At 38.4% G+C, this 21,739-nt stretch overlaps 1 protein-coding gene across 13 annotated transcripts in view; it reads left to right on the top strand.

Moving 5' to 3' along the window:
• slc4a11 (solute carrier family 4 member 11) overlaps positions 1–21,739 on the top strand; it is a 104,140-nt gene that overhangs the window by 27,931 nt on the left and 54,470 nt on the right. For 3 of the 13 annotated variants that reach the window (XM_082516515.1, XM_082516506.1, XM_082516512.1), the window contains exon 2: positions 2,903–2,988. The exons of 7 other annotated variants lie outside the window; for them this stretch is intronic. Coding sequence is in view for 2 of the 6 variants with exons in the window: in XM_082516508.1 (XP_082372634.1) it covers positions 3,184–3,220 (37 nt within the window). In the remaining 4 variants the exon portion in view is untranslated. Of the gene's footprint in view, positions 1–2,902; positions 2,989–3,027; positions 3,221–21,739 lie in introns of those variants that run through there. 3 more of the 13 variants (XM_082516505.1, XM_082516508.1, XM_082516510.1) reach the window with 2 other exon arrangements.

The raw sequence follows: 21,739 nt of genomic DNA, 5'->3' as shown, positions 1-21,739 counted from the left end.
CCATACATTTGTGTATATAGTGAAAAAGCAATAGTGTAAGCTTAAAAATCAACACATGTGAGATTAGCACAACTAAACAGTTTACCTCAATTAGGGTGGATATGTGAACGATGACATCCAATGAAGTCAATCGTTTTTAACCTGCTGTATTCCATGTGACACCCCACATAGTAAGGAGGTCTGGCCCGGATCTGGTATCAAGTCGGCACTGCTGGCTGACTTCTGGCATGATAAGACATGTACCAGATATGGGCCAGGCCTGGCATAGGTGGCACTGTTTATGTGATGGCATGCCACATCTGGCTCGATTGTGGTTTGGTTCATGTGGCCCAGGTCCATAGAAAACAGGTCTGGCCCGGATCTGGCATCAAGCTGGCACTTCGGACTGACTCGTGTCATGGCAGAGTGTATGTCAACCAGATGTGCGCCATGTCTGGCAATGACGCCACTGTTTATGCAATGGTATGCCATATCTGGCCTGATTATGGTTTGGTGTATGAGGCCCAGGCCCACAGAAAACAGGTCTTCCCTGGATGTGGCATCAAGCTGGCACTTCGGACTGACTGGTGTCAAGGCAGGGTGTATGTCAACCAGATGTGTGCCAGGTCTGACAATGATGGTACTATTTATGTTCCTATTTTAGTTAGAAGACCTAAATGCCATGTTGTAATACTATAAAACTTTTGCATGTTCTGCCACATGTTGTTAATACATGGTTTGATTAAGGTAGGTTTAGCGGAGGTAATCCACACATGGGCCAGCACAGGACCACCAGTGCCTGCAACTGGCCTTGTGCTCGCCCATGTGTGGGCCACATCTAGCAAACCAGATCTGGGCCACCAAAGGGCCGTCATTCTTTGCAGTATGTAGGCCATGTGTAAGCACATTGTGTGGGCCAGATCCGGGCCATACCAATTTTGCTATGTGGGTCCATGTGATTATCGATAGCCCTTATTTGTTTCACTGTGACTTTAGCTTGAGTCCTATGAGCAAGAAGTTGTCCTGTCTCTTGGAGGCTGTACTTAACCGAGGCAGCAGCCTCATCGAAATCAATGTATGTTTAGTTTTTTTTGTTTGGTTGGGTTTTTTTGTAAGTCGTAGGATTTTATCTTGCAAGATCAGCTGTATGCAACTTGTGAGGACAATCTCATGAGTGAAAACAACTCATAAAAAGAAAGGAATGAGCTTGGTTGATTGCCTTTTAAATTGAACCCAAATGTGCAAGCACGTCTTCAGTTTGTGTTCTTTAAATAAAAAAACTTGATTAAATTTGCATATTTTTAGTTTTTGCATTATAGTATTTACAGCTGAACAGGGATCTGAAAGGTCACATACTCTTAGCAGGAGCTTGTTTTCTGGACAAAGATGACGGCTGCTGAATGAAGAGGTGTGAACACAAATCTGGTCCCAGGCTCTGTCTTTTTATCTAGCCACAAGCACCTAGTTTTTGTTCTTCAGTTGTTTTATCACAATTGCTTTCTTCTTCTGACTCCCAATATCGTCACATCTGTGCCATCATGTTTCTTTCATACCAAGGCAAAATTAATTGTGAGTCAAATGTGATCAGGGTAGCAACTGAGATTGTCAACTATAGAAGAAAATGCTAAAACACAGTGCAGCTACTTATTGAAAACATGCAAAGAGAGAGATGGGCATGACATGCATCCATTTCTTTCATAAAGCCCAACTATTAATGAAGTAAAAGCTTTAAGGGATACAGTTTAAACAAATAAAGAGAATCATTTGCAAATCTGTATGGTGATTTTTTTTTAATGTATTTTCATTATTTTTGTAACTACCTCAGTACATTTGCATGTGATCAGATATGTTAAAAATCGTAATATGCATTCAGCTTTGCAAGCTGATATTAGTAAATGAAAACACAAATAGAAGATATATAAATATGATGTCTGAATAGTATTTTGTTTCAAAACATGGAAAATATATACAAATTATTAGTTAGAACTCAGCTTGACCTTTAAAAGGCTGTCTTTACATATGTTTTTTTTTTTTTTTTGTTTGTGTGTTTTTTTTTTTTTTTATAGTTGCGGCAGTCAGGTTCAGAATGACCAGGATACCTTTTCCTTACCTGGCTTTACTTACACTAGCATCAGCTAATGCGTTAAACACTATGTGACCAATCACAAAATAAAAAATATCAACAACAGAACAGAATATTTTACCAGATCATAAAACTATAATCTTATAAAAAAGACTGAGAGGTTAGACATGGTCTAAAAGTATTGGAAATGCAAATCATTTTGATTTATTTTTCATTTATTTGTACCTCTTTCCAGTAGCAGAGCACTTTATTTTCAGGTGTTTTAGTAAGAGAAGATCCTGTAATTACAGTTGTACTTAATTTATTATGAAAATAATATTTCGCATTTGGGGGGAAAAGTTAAAATGTATTGTTGTTGTTTCTATATGCTTTTAATTATGTCTTGGAAGAAAAACTGAAACTGGCAAAAAGCGGTTTTAGCATGTTGAAAGAGAGATTTATAAATGTGTGTTCTGCTGGGCAAATACAGTCATTCCCCATAGATACTAGTGTCTGTATAGCTATAGTTGATTTTAATATACTTTATTGTTAGTGAAAACTGAGGAAATCAAATATAGCAGCAAGCTTTAATACTGGCTTATCAAAATGATCACACAGCAAAAATGCATGATGGTTTTGTTGCATCACTGTTCCACTGTTGGTTTAATAACACCAGCCACTGTGAGTGAACATGCATACGTCAGTGTGAAGCAATATCTCACATTCATTATGAAACTAGTTTGGGAATTTTAAGCTCTGTGAAAGTGTAGGGACAAATGGCTGACAAGATGGCTTGTTGTGTGTTATTGTTAAGAGAACCGTGCTGAGGAGGTGTGTCCTGATGTTGGGTTTGCCTTGCAGCATGATGCCCTGCCATACGCCGCTGACTGGTGGGCCTGGTGTAAAGCAGTAAAGGAGTAAAGGAGTAGGCACTAGGACCCAGACAAGTGAGTGAGTAGGCAGGCAGAGTGGGGCTGAGTCACTGCATGTGTCTGAGAGGCAGTCAGAAACAGAGCAGAGCAAGGGAGCAGAGGTGATCTCACACTCATCAGCACAGGATAACACAACCATGATGGGTTGACTTGGGGGGAGGGGGGGCGGTTGGAGAGAGGAAGTGTGCATTCGCCACCACTTGCTCAGCTATGGAGACCAACAAAGTTCTTCATTTTGTGCCTTCGGGTAAGTGGATCAAAGCTCCGAAAGCTGCTTCTCAGCTGTGCACGACACATCGTTCACTGGGAGAACCTTGGGGTTCCCTACCTAGTGAAACCTGAGAACCCCTTGTGCAAAACATGTGCAGCCCACTTCCACCTCTGCTCTGAGGGATGGCAGATGTTTTTGTGCATGTGCTCTACTGTACATACTTGTTTTCGTGTTTGCCCTTTCTGTGTACTTAGGAATGTGGCAATGTTCCACTTGTGACAGAAATCTAATTTTTTATTTTCTTCTGAGGGGAGGAGGGGTTTTGGAAGACAGATCGCAGATGTTGTTTTTTTTTTTTGTTTTTTTGCCTTTTTGTATTGGTATGCATTTGTGGGGGGTTTTCTGTCTTGTACTTGTTTATGTCTGGTATGCGGCACAAGAGGTTCCTGTGTCGTATATTATCAGTTAAGGAACTGAACCTTGAGAAACAATCGCATTGCAAACCCACCCATAGAAAGCCAGTGTACCTGTCGAGCATGTACAGAAGGCATGCAGAGGAAACCTGGGATCACAATGCACTTTCTCAGTGTTGCACTGGTGCGGCTCATGAATGTAAGACTGTGTGCATTTGCATTCATGTGTGCGTGTGTGCATGGATCCATGTGTAGTGCCTGCATGTGTTTTTCTTTCTCTTTTTTGCCTCTTGAAACGTGTGTTTATGTGTGTGAGATAAAGAATGACAGATTAGTGTTGGTGACAGCCACAGGAGAGCAGCGAGTTCTCTCCTCACTGAAAGTCCTCTGAGAGTCCATAGCCCATTTGGAGGTGTGATGCGGCTGCCGCTTCACTTTCATTTTGTCTGGGAAGACGGAGCAGGATGCTGTGTGTGTGTGTGTGTGTGTGTGTGTGTGTGTGTGTGTGTGTGTGTGTTAGAGAGAGAGAGAGAATAGGATGTTTTGAGGATAATACAAGTGTGGGAATCTGTGTGTTAGCGTGTATATCAGTGTGTTTTTGTTTGTAGTCTACAGTATTTTGTAAGAATGCATTTATATAGCTGTGTTGTTTTTGTTTGTTTTTTTTGTTTTTTGTTTTTGGGGGGGGGGGCGCTCATTTTTGTGTTTTTTCACAGTTCAGATGTGTTTTGTGTCTACATATGTGTTTGTGCGTACACGAGTGAACATGCTTTTTGCACACTAACTACATCCCTGAGTATGTGCTGGGGTATGATGGACACTGCTGTGGCTTGTCCTCTAAAAAATAATTTGCATTAGCTGATTACAGGCAGAGAGGGCAGATTTGATTCTTACAGCAGAACAATTTGGTGGTGTGAACATAAAGGTATTCAAAAGATTTCTTACTAGGGAGAGGGAGAGGTTTTTAAAAATTGCGGGTATTAATAGGAGAAAGTCTGCTATAGTAATGGCTTATCGGAAATTACTTTTGTGTTTGTGTGTTGTGTAATGTAACCTTGGCTTTAACAGCAGATTTTAATAAAACAAAACCTCTCTAAACATAACTGTACATTTATAAAAAATTTGGTAGCATTATTGATCTCTGTCAGGAATCAAAAATGCTGTCAAAAAGGTACATGTTCAGAAATCTGACAGCAGATATTTAGCTCCACTGGTGACTCAACAATTACCTTTCCAGAGGATTTTTCTTTCTTGCTTTCAACCCTCACTTTACTGCCCTCTGTATTTTTGAATAAAGCAGAGCAAGCTGTTCCATGCAGCAAAACTCAGCATACTTAACAGGAACATGGAGTCCAAAATAATGTTCGTCTGAAGCTGACTGCAGACCTTTATATTGCTTTTTGTCTTATGTGAGCATTAACAAAGCTCTATTGCTGCGTAGTTTGGGGTAAGCACCCAAATTGTGTCATTATCAGTGGCAAACTGCTGACAGTTGAAAGAAAAAAAAAAAACGGTTATATAAAAGAGTTCAGAAATTAATTTTTACTTTATGGAGTAGTAAATTACCACAGAACGTCCAAATCTAATTGCACAGTGTGGACATATTGCAGTGGGTTTCAATACTGAGGCATAGTTTAACCTCACTGGTTTTTGTTCCCTGTTCATCACACGCTAGCAAATTCCTGCAGCTTGTAGGAGTGCAGTCTAACAGCATGCAGAATGGTGCAATGATGACGGATATGATGGTGATATAAATTGAAATGTATTATAGTTGTTTTTTTTTTTAAATTTGTGCAGGAATACTTTGATTTAAACAAAAAGAACAGCAGTTGAAAAGTATTTTTATTAAAAGGTATTCTGTAGACTTTTTTCAGTTAATAATTTGGTCCATGACCAATACAGTGGTTGAGACAACCCAACATGCTACTCTTCAAGCAAAAGCAATATGCATGCAGTATGCAAGTTCCATTCAAAATCATCCTCTTTGTTTCTTATGTGACTTTTGGAATACGAAATAAATGTTTTTATTAGTAAATTACAAGCATCATTTCAGCCAGCGCAAGCTTAAAATATGTTGGCGTAATTTAGAACAGAAGCTCAGCATATTTGCATTAGGATAAATTAAGTACATCATTAATATGTGACTTGTTATGAATGAATAAAAACATTGCAGTTGATTTGCAAAACAAATTATTAAGACCTGTAAGTCCAGCCTTCACAGGGAAATGCTCATGTCTGCTGTGTTTTTAAACAGTTCATTTTAACACAAATAACCGTGACTTAAAACTCAACCTCGAGTCATGCTGGTAGCGTGTCGATCTTCAGGTGGGACAGAGTCAGATAATCAGTGTTGCATCCGTGACCTGCAGTGCCAGAAGATATCAGCATGGAGGACACACAGTGGATGTGTGAATTAGTAGTTCGACCATGTGGAAGTGGAGGTGTGTGGGGAAGAAGATGGATGACGTGTTCCTGTGTGCATGCGTGCGTGTTTGTGCTGTAGATGTGACAGTGATCTCTGATCAGTATTCACCGCTGGCAACAGATCTCAGAAGCTCCAGCCTCTGAGCACAGCCATCTGGGCAGAGGAGAAACACACATTGACACACACATACAAATTATTATACAGTACCACACATACAAATACTAATACGCACAAGCACTGAAATGTCACAAAAACACGTCCTTGCAAGACACGACAAGACAGCCACACATGCAGCGCTGTCACACATAGGCATCGTTTGAAAATTCACGCACGCTCTGTGTATTTGCACACACTAAAGTACACTCACATACCAGTTATGTCAGATAATGTTCACGCACTCCACATAATTATATACACAATTCATCTTATCTACATGCATCTACATACATTTGTTAGCTTATACACACACACACACACACACACACACACACACACGTATATGCACTCCTTTTACATGCATGTTAAATTCCATAAAATATGCAGGCACGTTTGCAGAATTGTACAATGGGTAGGTGTGCATTTTCGGGGGAAGAAGATGATATTTTTTTATTTATACTAAAATATATACATCACTGTTGGTCAGCTGTCTTCAGGTGTTGTATTCTAATATCGATTGTCATTTCTTAATCTTTGTAAGGTAATTTGTCAAGGACAATCTTTGTAATTTCAAAGACTAATAAAAGCTAAATATTAAAAACAAAAATCAAAATGAAATGGAAATAATATATAACTGGAAAATAGAAAGCTAAAAAAAAACTCTGTTTGCCATTAAAAGTAGTATTAAGAAAGCTAAGAGAACTTAACTGCTGACATTTACTATACTTAGATTGAGATTAGAAAATGCTATAATGGATATTTTTGCAGTTGGGAAACAATCAGGGAAAAATGAATGACTTTAAAATCCGTATTGCAGATTTTATATTTTCTTGCAATTTTAATCTGTGTGGCTTTTGTGAGATTTTTATTTTTTTTATTCTTTATTTTTTTAACAAAACTTGCTATTTTCAGGCCAACGTTACAAAATGAGATGTGGTACCAGGTGTGGCCTAGCACCTTACTGCGTTTTCAAATTAATCAGGTGCACCTCACACCTCTTGGCCATTACATTTTCTACAGCATAATGGGTATTAAATTAAATACTAAATACCCATTTAAACTAGATCTTGTGGTTTAAAAAAGGCAAAAAAGAAAGGGGGAAAAAAAAGAATTTAGTGGTATCCACCAACAAGACCAATGGTCTAGCTTGCAATAATTTTTTAACAGTGAGGCAACACTGATGATGTAATTTTACCTTGACTTGCCTTTGTGGAAGTGTTTAACAGCAACCGACCAAATTCTTCTTTTGTTGTTGTTTTTTCTTTTCTTTTAATTAATTTTGCTATACTATATGTTAGAGCTGCACGATTAATCGTTAGAAAATCGCGATCTCGATTCATACTTATGTGCGATCTCATTTCCAAATGACAACGATTTAAAAAAAAAAAAAAAAAAAAAGACAACGACGATTGTTCCGCATTTTGATCCGGGACGTACTCTGCATGAAAACAAGCGCTCACTCTTCCTGCTCAACAAATGACAAGGGCGGAGCCTTATACCACGTGATACAGAAGCTGTGCCGTGTGATGCTAACATTAGCAGGGAAAAAACAACGGAGAACACATCAGGGATGACGAGAAAGTGACAGGAGAAAATCCGTCCCGGTCAACCACCCAAACATCAATAACGGGAACCTTATACAGCGCTTCCCTATACCCGTCGAACTCCCGCAGGCACAAAGAAATTACGGAGGCTATCACTTATCACCTGACCAAAGATATGGCTCCCAGCAACACTGTGCAAAACGAGGGATTTAGGAAAATGATCAACACCCTAGACAAACGCTACACAGTGCCGTCCCGCAACTATTTTTCTATTGTTGCACTACCTGCTCTATACACGCAGTGTCGAGCAACGGTGGAGACGGAATTTCAAGCAGTACAACATTTTGCGGCAACAACAAAACGTGAGACATTTGTTGTTTTTATATTTATTTATTGTTTTTATATTTATTGTTTTTATGTTCAGTCTCAACTGTTACGAAGTTGATGTGCAGTTAATAAGCGCAATAAATATTTATACTGGAAAAGAAAATCGTGAGAGAATCGTGATCTCAATTCTAAGCCAAAAAATCGTGATTCTCATTTTATGCAAAATCGTGCAGCCCTACTGTATGTTGCAAAACCCTCTGACAGCCTTCTTTGAATTTTGTCCTTTAAGGTCAGGACTAAGCTAAGCTAAGTTATAGGACGTATATTTTCAAATGTGGACTTAAGGTCTAAGGAGCAGAACATATTGATACTTTAACACAAGCTCTGTTGCATTCCTTTTAACATCTAAATTAAATTACTCACTTTAGTGATGTCGTTAGCCAAACATCAGTTCACTAAATTGGATTACGAGACCTGAAAAGGATAAATAAAACACTCAAGTACTCGTGTATATCTTAAAAGCGTCGAGCCAAACAGTAGTGAATAAAGCAACCTTACTATGCTTGTTAACAAAATCTAGTCTATTAGTCCAGCCCTCACCTCCACAAATCAAAATATAAGCAGTCAGATATGATAAGATATGATCATTTACTATAATTTTTCAAATATATATAAATAAATATATCACATATAAAGAATCTGAGTCAAATTGAGATTTTTGACTGATACTTTGAAGCTTTGAATTTCGTTATGTTTTTTTTAATAGTAGGCACAACATGCTACATGAACTAAATCTAGTCTGCTAGCTTGTAAATTCCACATTAGGGAGGACCTTAATGTGGTATTTACAAGCTATTTAGGCAGCTGTGTCTATTAGCTTCATTAGCACTGTACCAAAAAAGCCCTGTAGTCCCAACATGGTATTTTTCATGTTACAATTGCAGATCTTTTAATTTCACATGTCCTCACTGCTTTATAGCAGCCCAGATGTGGAGGTATGAAAAAGATCTCTAAAGAGTTTTTTCAATGTTCAGATAAAAATGGGTGTAAATACTAGTGTGCTGCATATCAAGTGAAGCTGAATCTACTTATACCATTTGGAGATATTTTTAACCCTGATTATAAAGGCGGGAAGTCTCGCAGGCGTTGGCAATTATGGGGAAGTCTCATTTTATTCTCAAAAATGGATGTAAAGCCCTTGTTTCTCTACTCAAGTATTCTTTGTTTTTAGTAGCAGATTGTATGTTTGGATTCATGATGATGTGTAAGTGGCTTTCAGAGAGTGAAAGTCAAAGATGATATTAACGGCTCTTTAGTGCAGATTTGATCCACTTTTAACACAGAGGGCATGACTTAATCTCATTCAAAACACAATAGATGCTTTTAACTCGGAGCCAGTTGTCAGCTGCCATCATCTCCCACATATTTGTATAGAGCCGTTTCTTTCTTTTAAATTTCGAAAATAGAAAAAACTCCCATCTTTGGTGTTGGTGCTGACAGTCTTCAGACTGTACACACATACACGGAAAACAGAGGATTAGTCCACATGTCATAACACAGACAATCTAGCAGTTTTCAGACTAACAGATAATCGATATCCAGGCCAAGACCTCTTGTCCCAAGTGCTGGTCTTTGTTTAGAGTCGGGCAAGAATGCAGATACACGCTAGCAAAATGCAACAACATTCTGGCCAAAGCTTTTTTTCATTTTTCATTTCCCTGCATGTAGTCAAACATGATTAGTTAACACTACTCATACTGTTACAACTAATAATAGTATGAGTAATAACAGTATGACTTCGGGAACAAACCCTTCTGGTACCGCTGCCTGCACATTCTGCATATGCAGAGATATTTTCAGGTTATAAACACAGGAAGCAGTACTGAGCACGGCCGAGGCATTTATTTCAGTTCCCATTTATTATCACTTTTGTATATTCAACCAAGACGGCACAGGCTCCGCAGCACAGAACAGCTTGTACTGTGCAGGGTATTTTCTCCTTTGCAGTGAATTTAATTTAAAACCAGCAAACAAAACTGAATCAACTTGTAGAAATGCTGCTATACTGCACCTCCCCTCCTCTTGATATGTACACCCCTTCTCCAACAAAGACATCTTGGAATAATTACTAATTACTGTTGATGAATTCCTGAACATTGATTGTAAACCTTCCCTTTTGATGTGAGTGAGCAAAAACATCAGCATGCTAAAAAGTAGCATTATATACGCAAGCTGTATTGTAGGCTTGCATGGAAGCTAGATTGAATGTTTATTTTCACTGTATTATAATTTGAATGATACCCATACATGTGCACACACACAAGCGCATGTCCTGTCATGTATGACCCACACAGCTGAGACAGGATGTATAGAGAACTGCAGAAATAGGTTGCGTCACGATGAGTACTGCAGATAGTTTCCTCCTTCCTGTTCATGCTGAGGTTAGTTGTGCCATGCTGCTGTTTGCATACAGCTGTTAAATGCAGAGATTACACTTGGAATTCTTTTGCACACTTCCTTCACCCTGTGTCTAATGTCCTTTTTGTCCTTGCCGCATGCAACCGTATAAGTCATAAAGGCCGGGTGCTGCAGCACCAAAATTGCGTCGTTATTTTTGCACATATAGTATCTAGAAAGCTGGATCTGCCTAAACTGTAAGTAAACTTGGACAGTTACTTAATGGCAAGCACCTGTTCAGAGACGTATAGAAGCATAACAAGTAAATGAGAAGAGCAAAAGGTCTCACAGCATTGCAATGAAGAAAGCTAAAGAAATAAAACGTACAGAGGACTACACAAACCCAATCTACAGTGAGTGTCAGATGGAGGATTAAACGAGATGGCTAGAAGTGAGTAATGGCATAAAAAATATTGAGGAGAACAATGCAGATCCAAGGTTGCATAATTTAAATTCTGTCAATGTGTTGCAGGATGCAATTGAGCTAAGCAAAGAGACAGCTAGTGAGCAGAGCAGGGCAGGCCACTGACACTGCTCAGGTTAGTGGTTTGATTCTCACCGGGGGGGTGAACGGACAGCTTTAAAGGCTTATTTAATTAAAACAGCCATTCAATTTTACACTTTACCCACTAAAATGCTAAGTGTATGTTAATTGTAGGTAAAAAATCCTAAATATAATAATATTTCACACAATACTGTGTAAACATGAAGAGACTTGATGCAAGTAAACTTAAAGCATGTTGCATATATAATGTAATGGACTTTTTTTCTCTTTTGCTGCTTCACGTTGATTAAGTCTGAAACTGTCAGAGTAGTTCCGTGGGGGAACACCACAAATGAAAGGCAATGAGATATGCTGTCGGATAGTGGGCAGGCTTGAGCAGCCTACATGGCTGTGTGGAGAACAGCAGACTTGAAAGGGAGATGGTGGCCTGGCTTTAATCGAGCCAGAGGAAGAAGGGAATGTGCAAGCAATTAGCAGGAATCCCCGAGCACTGGCCTTTTTTTTTTTTTTTTTTTTTTTTTTTTTTTTTTCCTCATTCCCCCCTTCTATGAAAATCGAGGCAGCCAATTTCTGTAGCGAGTGGTTGGCTGGTGTGTGTGTGTTTGTTTATATATTGGAATTACATCCTCAGTCACTAACTTGCTCATTCACTGCCTGGCTTCCTATAAACACACACAGGGTGTCTGTGCTTCAGCACCTGAGCTTAATCCTATACCAGGAAATCAGGTGAAAATGCAGAGAAGAAAGAAGGAAGAGAGAAAGATGTGAAAATGGAAAATGAGATGTAGCAACAAATGGTGGATGGACAGAAAGAGGAAACGAGGTGAAATAATGATGAAATGGTGGAGAGGTTTAGACTGTAGATTCTTCCTGTGCCTAACCTGAGTCACGATGTCTTGTTCTGCCACGCCGCAGAGTACGTGAACCCACACCAGCCAGCTCACTGTAACCATCAATCCCTCTCTGGTGAAAAGACCAGAGGATTACTACACAGCTTTTCGGTCCACAGACCTTACACCAAGAGTTAAATATTCAGTGTGTGTGTGTGTGTGTGTGTGTGTGTGTGTGTGTGTGTGTGTGTGTAAACTCAATTACTACTACTAATTATTCAAAATAAATTTAATTGAGTTTTCATTTGCAAAATTGTATTTTGTTGTTGCTAGCTTCGTCAGGTTATTTTCTTTATTTCTAAACACAGGAAATGTTTCTTGAACATTTTGTTTTGCTGCAAATCAGCCTGAAGTAACTCTGCTTTCCACATATTCTTTTGCTAAATTTACATGTGAACAAATGGTACTCAAGGCGAGTCACTTATACACACACATACACAAAATGAAAACACCTGTAGATTCCCCAAAGCAAAAAGACAATTTATAGATGTTAATTTATTAATGTGAAAAGGTGCTGAAACAGATACATATAAAGACACACACACATCAAGAGCATATGGCTGAGTGCACCCACGCACACTGCTGTCCAGCATCAACACAGCCACAGTCCACCTGCTTGCCAGACAGCTTGGCCGTAGCGAGCCTCGCAGTCAAGGGTCTGTTGTGACATCATCAACGTCAGACAAGAGCCTGAGGACACAGCTGTCTGCAGCTATTTAGAAAAGTATAACTTGATGTGAAGAAATCTGGATCTAAAGCTGCAAGAAGATACAGAAAGAAGTCTTCAAACTTAAATGTGATAGTTGTGATTTTTTTTTTTTTCTCAATCACTTGTCAGTGTAGCAACTGAAATGCCTTTGAATCTATTTATTTATTTATTTATTTATTTATTTAGAGCAGCATGACTTGGTGAAACACAACAGAGAGAGCTTGATGGAAACATGAAGACCATTATATCCTTCAGTTTGAATAACGAGATTTCTACCAATCTCTTTCAAGGAAACCAAAAGAAAAAATAGATTTTTTTTCTTCTGATGTAACTCATTGTATTTCAAGGTCCATTGGACAAAAACATTAAATAATGTGATTTATCCAGGATACCACCTGGACAGCTGTGCAGTAGAAGCTTGCTGAATCAGTACTGGTAAACACGTAATTATGAAATCTCCTCCATAATATATATGTGGTGACATTCAGTCTAAAGATTGACTTAGATCCTTACATTTTTTTTGTGTTGTATTACTGGTAATACGTTTAATATAACACAGAAAACCTTAAACTGTAGAAGCTCCCCACCGGGATAAATATTCAGATTTTGAAAATTCATTGAAAATTGCAACCTTACATATACAGTAAATGCGTTCCCTCTGGAAAGATTTTATTGACTCGGTTTGTGGCTCCTGCGTGGGAAAACTGCATGAAGGCTTTTGTTGACGAGTGAAGCTGACAGCTGAGTGGAATATTGCACTCACAGTGTGAGTGTGTGAATCTGGTGAGAGACCAGAGAGGACCTGTCCTGATGGAGCTGGGATTGAACTTGACTGTGACCTTGTAAAGTTGCGATGAGTTTAATTATCAAGCCAAATCATGTTTCTTCACATATTACGTCACACAAATGACATTTGGTTTGAATCTTCTCTATGCCTTGTAGTTGTCTTAAATGGCTCTGTGTTTACTGCAGCCGCTTATACTCCTTGTAGAATGCTGCGGTGGCTTCTCGCATTTCTAATATAGCCACTGAAACTGCAGTTTGCTGTCAAAGACCACCATTTGAAATAGAATGATGGTGTTTGAATGAGCACACTAGTGCTGTACTCTTAGGCTCTGCCATATGCAAAGTTGACTGACTGCTTTCAGCCCTTTGTTTCAATGGGGTCATCTATAGTCTATATAAGAAACATATGGGAGTTGTAGAAGAGTAGATTGAGAAAGTTCATAAGTGAAATTTCAAAGAATGTCATGAAACTGTTCCCTGTGTTACTAAAATAAAAGTCTCATATTGAAAATGAACTTCACCTTAATGAAATAAAGAGATGCATCAAAGTTTATGCTTCCAGTATGGTTTAAAAATACAAAATGCATCATTGTGCTTTCTTACCTGCATGCCACCACTTCTCTTGGAAAGCAAAATGCCAGCATATACAGGAAATTATCATTTACTGTGTGTGTGTGTGTGTGTGTAAAAAGTCTGCTGGCTTAAGTTTTATTTAATTTGTTGCAAAATTTAAAAACAGAGAGGCTAAATGTTGGCATGTTGTTTAAAATGTGTATATGATCAAGCTTGTTTGCCCGGAGCAGAGCGTCGGGAGGAATTCCCTCTCTGCCTGGGCTCTCTCAGCGACCACAGATCCAGTGGACGGTTGCCAGAAGAGCCTGTGGGCACAATTAGCCAACAAAAGGCCCGGCCTCCTCTCCTGTGCTGGCCCAGACCTCGTAGATTCCCATATTAACGCAGCAGGAGCTCCTTTTAATCTCTTGCCCTCTTCACTTAAGACTTTCAGCCTCACCTCTCCTGTAAATTCCAGGGTTGTCCCTCCTGGGGGTTCTGGCATTTGTTTTGCATGTACCTGCAGCACACAGCTGTACAATATATCAACCTACATGTAGAGGAATGTTAGCTCAGTTTATATGGACAAAAGGGTTGCCTCAGTTTATAGACACATAAAGGGTCGTATAAGTTGACTTCCTCTTGTCTTGAAGCATTTTGAATTCACATCAAGACAGAAATAAAGGCTGCATCTGTACCAGATTAGAATAACGAGTGATCCTTACCTATAAAGTCATGCACAACTGTGCGGAGAATGCATCAGTCCCTTGCAGTTGATTAAATACCTGTAGCCAACATATGGAGGCATCTTAAGATGTGTTTGTATCTCCTTCCTTTTAGTGGTGCACTGCCTACCTTCTCCCTGCTAGAGAAATAATGTATTTCTGACATTGAGTAGCCAGCCTGTTGCCCCCTCAGTATGTCACTATTGTGCACATGTAAATATAATGAAATATGAGTGAACTAAAACAGTTGGGGCATGAATTGAGTGAGTATAAATGGAACAAAGTAAATGTGAAGCGGTAATGTTGTTATGTAAAATTGCAGACTTGAACTTATCTCTCATGAAATGTTAATTCAACTTTTCAAGCTTTGGGGATTGCTTCATATTAGTATTTGTCCTGCTGCTGGTGCTTCTTTTAAAAGGGGATTAATGGTAATGGGCATTATTTAAGCTCCACCCGACTTCACCTGCTGATACTTTTCTTACTAACAATATATTCATCCTGCTTTAGCCTCTTTTAGATTGTGTCATACTTCAGTAGGATGGCACTTGTGACTCGGGTTAAAGGGGAAAAAAAAGAAAAGAAATTACACAAACCTGTTCCCTCAGGGTTTTTTTTCTTCTTCTTTTGCTTTGGTTTGCACACCAACCACCCAGGAAATTGTAAACCTATAGCATATAGTTGCAATATTTTTCTTGCCCAATTGTTTTTTGAGCAAAGAGCATTTTCAGCTCTTCTTGGAGAATTCTCAGTAGGCTTTGTTTACTGAAACAAGCTTTGTTCTCTCTGTGAGTTTGTCATGCCTGGTAGGGAAGAGCTGGGTTTCCCGCAGTTTTCAGCTGCAATGGTGCTCTGTGACTTGATAAGAGAAGTGGTAGATCTTACTAACTGTGTGCACATTCATATAGCCACAGGGGTTCATCTTAGAACATGGAAATTATAAAGTCATCTCGTGAATTTACCTTAAGAAATGTTTTGTCCTGGAAAGAATGGTGGGAAGTTACGTTCCTTTCACTTTTTTCTCTTTAAAAACCAGATCAAAAAAAGAGAATTCAAAGAAGTAGTAAAGGTCGGCTGGTGTTTTGATTTAAAACCCACAGGGATATTTGTTGTTCTGGTGATAAAAATCATAAGAGGATCGCAAGTAAAAAAAATTTCCCTGCTGAAACCCCCTCTGTCTGTCTCTGTCAGACAGCTGTTACTTTGTCAGTCGTCCTCAATCTGATGCTAACCCACAATCGCAAAGGCAACAAGCAGCTGCCTGCCATCTTTTTTTTTTCTACCCTTTTTTTTTTTTTTTTTTTTTAAGATAGCTAGTATCAGTCCAAGGTCTCGGTTTATCAGAGAGAGAGAGAGCTTGTCATTTGACATATAAGACGTTATATCGAGTGTCAAGCAGAGCAGATGTTGCCTTGCTTGTGGGTTTGTGACATGTAAACTCAGCTGACTGACAGATATTTCCCTCATGTGTATGCTGGGCAATGATGAAAGCACTGACTCTAAACAAGACACTCGCATACACAAACAAATGCACATGCAGCAGATCAATGAAAGTGATGAGGCATATGTGTGATACTGTGCTAACCAGATCTGACTTCCTGCTTGCAAGTCGACAGCTTCCTGATTTCTGAAGAATGTTATCAGGCATTTTTTTTTTTTTTTTTTAATGTTTCTCTTCCTGTGAGAGTGGTTTTGAAAGTCACTTCTGTTTAAGCACTGTTTGTATATATTTAATGCACACTAACACTAATTATAAATGTGGCCATACTGAAAATAGTATTTAAAACAGCAGTTTGGGCTTGTGGAAATTAGGTCTGTTTCTGTGCATTTTTGTGTTCTGGTAACAGTTTTGATGCTTTGATGAAAAGATAAACTTGCAAAACAAAAACATGCATTCATGTTATGTTCCGGATCTCTATATACACTATGCAGAGAGGCAATAGTATTCAAATCCTCTAACCTTAATATGTATCATGTTGATGTGTATAGACAAATATGCATGAAGTCTCAGTAAATGGAGACGTAATATGTATTCATGCAACAGCAATTTTAATAACATAAGCTGACATTTTGAGTTGAAGTTAAAAAAAAATAAATAAAAACGCCCCATGCACTAGTATTCAGCTCCCAACCTCAGCACTCCTGAAGCTCCTTTTTACCTCCATAGACCTTGATTGACCTCGAATGAGCGTTTTTTGGTAAGACAAGCTTCAGACGTCTCTCTTGTGAAGTCTTTGCCTTTTGTTCCCTTCCAAAAGCTTCCATCTTATTGAAGTTGATGGCTTCCGTGCTGCAAATGCTCTCCTTAAATCCCACTAAAGATGTTCTTTGGGATCGAAATCTGCAGCCTAAGAAGGCTGCTCCAGGCTATTCTTATGCTAGACAAACCAGTGATCCATGTGGCCAAACAGTTCCTGTTTTGTTTTGTCACTCTGCAAAACTGTCTCCTATCACCCAGCAAGCATTTCAGAATTTCTTCTGATATATCACCGCCGACCCTTGTTTTGCTTCTCGGTCAGGAGTGGGATGTATTAAGTAACCCACGAATGCCTTGTTTGTTAACTGATCTTAGTGTGCTGAGCACCGACGCATTTGTTTCAGACTTATCAAGGTTATCAGTTAGACATGTTTTTCTACATTGTCCTCACAAATCTACACTTGTTCAGAACAGTTCTTGCTGTTTGTATCTGCTGTGGTATTTTCTAGGAAGGTCTTTGGTGTCTTGTTATACTCTCTACCTTTTTGGTGAAATGAAACGGTCTTTACTCTTTTCACTCTCAACTACAAAACAAACAGCACTTTTTCACCAGCTACATGCTTAATTTTATCTTGACATACCTTCTCATCATATAGAGTAGTTTTATTATTCATTTTCATAAGTAATGTAATTTTTGGAAAGAAGGAATATTTTCATGTTAATATCAACATTTGATCTACAAAGCTCAAAGTTAAGACGCATCTGCTATAATTGTTGTTCTAGAGCTTATATTTTGTCAGTGACTGGCACTCAGTACCATAGAACTACAAACCACCAAATACACATACAGACACCTCCATTTTTTTCTTCGTGCCTGTATAATACTAGCCAGGCCTGTGTTGCTTTTTTTAAAGTCTTTATTCTGTATTTAGTGATGATGGGAACAAAATTCTACGTGGATACAGAATTTGTTAAACAAACATATGTGAGACACGTAAGACCCGGAAATGGAGAGCATAACATTGCATTTGCAGAGAAAAGATTAAATGAAAATAATAAATCTTTGTGTGACGAAGTTTCTTTTAGGTTGGCTCACCTTTTAAGGAGGAGACGGGGTGCATATGTACATAAACTATGATCATTATAGTAAGAAGTTGTGTACATATAATAATTTACTATGTATTGTTGTTCTGTAGTGGTATACAGTTCAGTTTAGTTTCATTCATTTTGCACCACATCACAACAACCTGTGTTTTATACTTCAGGGTAAAGTCCCCAACAATCAGGCCACCCCCTATGAGCAACCACTTAGTGGCAGTGGGAAGGACTACTCCTTTTTGACAGGAAGAAACCTCTGGCACAACCAGCCATCTGCCGCCACCAGTTTGGGAGGGGGGGGAATTGAGCCTGTTTAGGTTTCAGATCAGCCTCAGTCTCTAAAATATCCCTAAATATATTTAGCATTTTTATTTTTAAGACATCACACGTTAGACATTTCATGATTATGAAACTAATGTTGTTTATGAAAGTGCAAAATGAGGAAGTCATACATGGAATCGGGCAGTGAATGAACCTGCTGCATCTTTTCATCTTTTTTTCAGTGACCTTTACTTATCGGTCTGAGTTGACACAAATTAAATATATCACTTTCATGTTCTTTGACAATAAAATAACCTTTATGACGACTAATAAACCTGTCCCTAAAGGACCACTGGCTCTAAATCAGTTGCATCTGACAGCACATGTGTGTGTCTTTAGCTCATGATAACAAATAATTCAAATTTATAGATTAGTTGTAGATGGCCTTAGTGCTACTAATTTCAACTATAATATATTGCAGGGTTTTCTGCCATTGATCATATTAGAGTTAGATATACCGAAGCCAGACACTGCATAAAAATATAAATCAACAAAAAAGGCTGTGCAAATCATTTTACCCCTATTTTAAAAATTCACATAGAAAAGAGACATCATTCTTTCTGTTTTTCAGAAGTAAAGATGAGTGGGTGCTGGAGAAATATGCAACAATTTAAAATTGCAAAGAAATTATTTTGTCATCTGCTTTACATAATATTATTAAGAGTGCAGGAATTCAGATAACTTCCTCTAAATAAGAGTCTGAAAACAGTATTGAATATCCATGATCTTTAGGGCCTCAGACAGTACTAAAACACTTCTGTATGTAATCACTGCATGGGCTCGGAGAGACATTTAAAAACAAATTTGTTGGTGCATCCATGCATGCAAGGTAAAGCACTACTACAATGCATAGACAGTGTTGGGGAGTAACGGAATACATGTGCCGGCGTTACGTATTTAAAATACAAAATATGAGTAACTGTATTCTGTCACAGTTACTGTTTAAAAAGGTGGTATTTAGTATACAGTTACTTTGTTGAAATGCAGGGATTACACGGCGGCCTTTTCCTGTTTCGTATGTTAGGCTATGCCCTCTCTATTTTTGATAATTCCACGCTGGAACAAAACACGCATTAAGAGACTAAATGCCTGCCGCTAGCAAAGTAAAGCTATTTTTCCGCTACGAGCCCGACACAGAACCCGACGTATTAGCCAGAGGCCCCTTTACTGCGGTTCGGAGCCGCGGACCTGTTTTATATATGTGCGGAATAGTTTTCTATACAAGATCGCTGCAAAAAGTGCAGCCTTACCTAATGTCCACCCTACTGTTACTCATTTTATATTAAGATTTAAAAATCTAGTTGGTGTTGGTATGGCGAGTATTCTTCAGTAATAGTAAAGAATCACACAGCAATAGTACATTCATATAATTGTAAAAAGCTTAATAATGTATTAAGTAATCCAAAGTATTCAGAATACATTACTCTCATTGAGTAACATAACAGAATACGTTACAAAATACATTTTGGGACATGTGTTCTGTAAAGATTTAAACATTTTTCTGGTGTCATATTCAAATTGATCACATATCTGTCATCTTATTTCTCAGCTTTAGTTGTCTTTAACTGAAAATAGTCAAACATGAAAGTGTTTAAATTATTTTCTTATTACTGAGGTTTCATTTTTCTTTACATTTTACACAAGATTTCAGCTGTCTGGGGAAACAGGGTTATATTTGGATACAAAGCCCTCATGAAGGGAAGTTTAGTGTCTCACAACAGAGAAATCTTCTTGGTGTATTTTCATTGATCTAGCAAAGCCGGCAACATGGATAACGTGCATTCCCTCAATCCTTCTAAATCTCTTCCTGCATCTGTCAGTGCCAAACAGCTCAATACAAGCAGAGCACATGAATCTTCATGATGCTGCTCCTGATCACAACACTCAGAGTAAGACACAGTTCAGAGAAGCACAGCATCCACAGGAGGCTGGCATGATGTGACACATAAATAAAAGAGCAATCAACAGAGCAACCCTCCAGGATACAGAAAAAAAAGATTTGGCTTTGTTCAATAATTTTCTAAACATCTCTGTCTGTGCTGATATGCATTTCATGAATCGTTTTTGTTATAGATGGCCTTAGTGCTACTAATTTCAACTATAATATATTACAGGGTTTTCTGCCATTGATCATATTATTGGAGTGAAGCCAGACACTGCATAAAAATATAAACAACCCCCTTGGCGTTCGTACTTGCGCTTTGCTGTTCCACTTGAACGACGTATTGTTGTTACGTCGTTAGTTAGCAATTAGCCTATAGCCTATCGTTCACTCAAAAGGCCCAATGGGTGCTTCAACATATGAAAATTTTTGACTTACGAAAGGAAGTCGGGAACGAATTAATTTCGTAAGTCGGGGTTCCATTTGTACAAAGTTGGGGGGGGGGGGAAACACAAAAAATGCGAGAAACAAATCTAGGACTGAATGCCAAGTGAAACCATGAGAAACACTAAGCTTCCAAGTAGGATGTATATCTTTCACCCTTTTAACCTCTAGGTATTATACATTGCTGTAGCTGGTCTTTAGTACACTGATGTCATTGTGCATAAATTAGAGATACAGTGATATCGGATGAATTTTCCCATTTTTATTTGACACCTATGACTTGTACTTACTCAGTTATGAGACTAACGTCACGTTTATATAAAAAGGCTTGTTGTTTTATGGCTAAAAGAAGGTTAATGAAGCCATAATGATAGTTACATTATCATCATCATTATCTTCATTATAGCTAGGAGAGAGACGCATGTGCGAAGACGAGTAAAAGAAAAATGATTATGCAGATTATGACGCAGGAATACTAGCACCACCTCAGGCTGCTAAGCGGTGAGCATGTCTGTGTTTACAGGGTTTATTTTGCTGCACATGTAAAATGACTAAACAGTAGAAAAAATAACAGATGTCACAGTTAAGCTGAAATAAAGCTGGCTATGCAAAAATATAAAAGCTACATATTTCAGTGCATCCATGTTCGTCGTCTGCTATTCAAGATATGTTTGATGTAATAGCTGCAGATAAATGGGCTGCATGGGGATGATGCATATGTGTGTGTTGGGTACAAAGATGAGAAAAATGTTTGCATGACTGCCATAACAATCCAACACATACCCTGGAGAAGCAGAGGATAGTTCAGTAGCAGGATGTTGGTGAATTATGCCACATACATTTTTTTCTTTAGCACAAAAAACTCAGATGACAGAACTGATTTTTTTTCCCCCCTAATGCTTGAGGATAAAGTGTTAGAAAGAAAGCCTGGAGAATAAATACCACTAGGGTGTTTAGTTTTACAAACTTGCTTCTGCTGACTTCTTTTATGCATCAGAATGAAACACAACCAAAAATGTTCCGATAAGCAGACTTGTCACAACCGATTTTTCTTTTTTTTTTTTTTCTTGTGCAGTGACAGTTATCATAAGAAATCACAAAAATATCTTACATTAGTAACCGAT

Source organism: Aulonocara stuartgranti (assembly GCF_965226115.1).
Source record: "Aulonocara stuartgranti genome assembly, chromosome: 19".
NCBI lineage: Eukaryota > Metazoa > Chordata > Actinopteri > Cichliformes > Cichlidae > Aulonocara > Aulonocara stuartgranti.
This window is presented reverse-complemented; position numbering and strand designations above follow the sequence as displayed.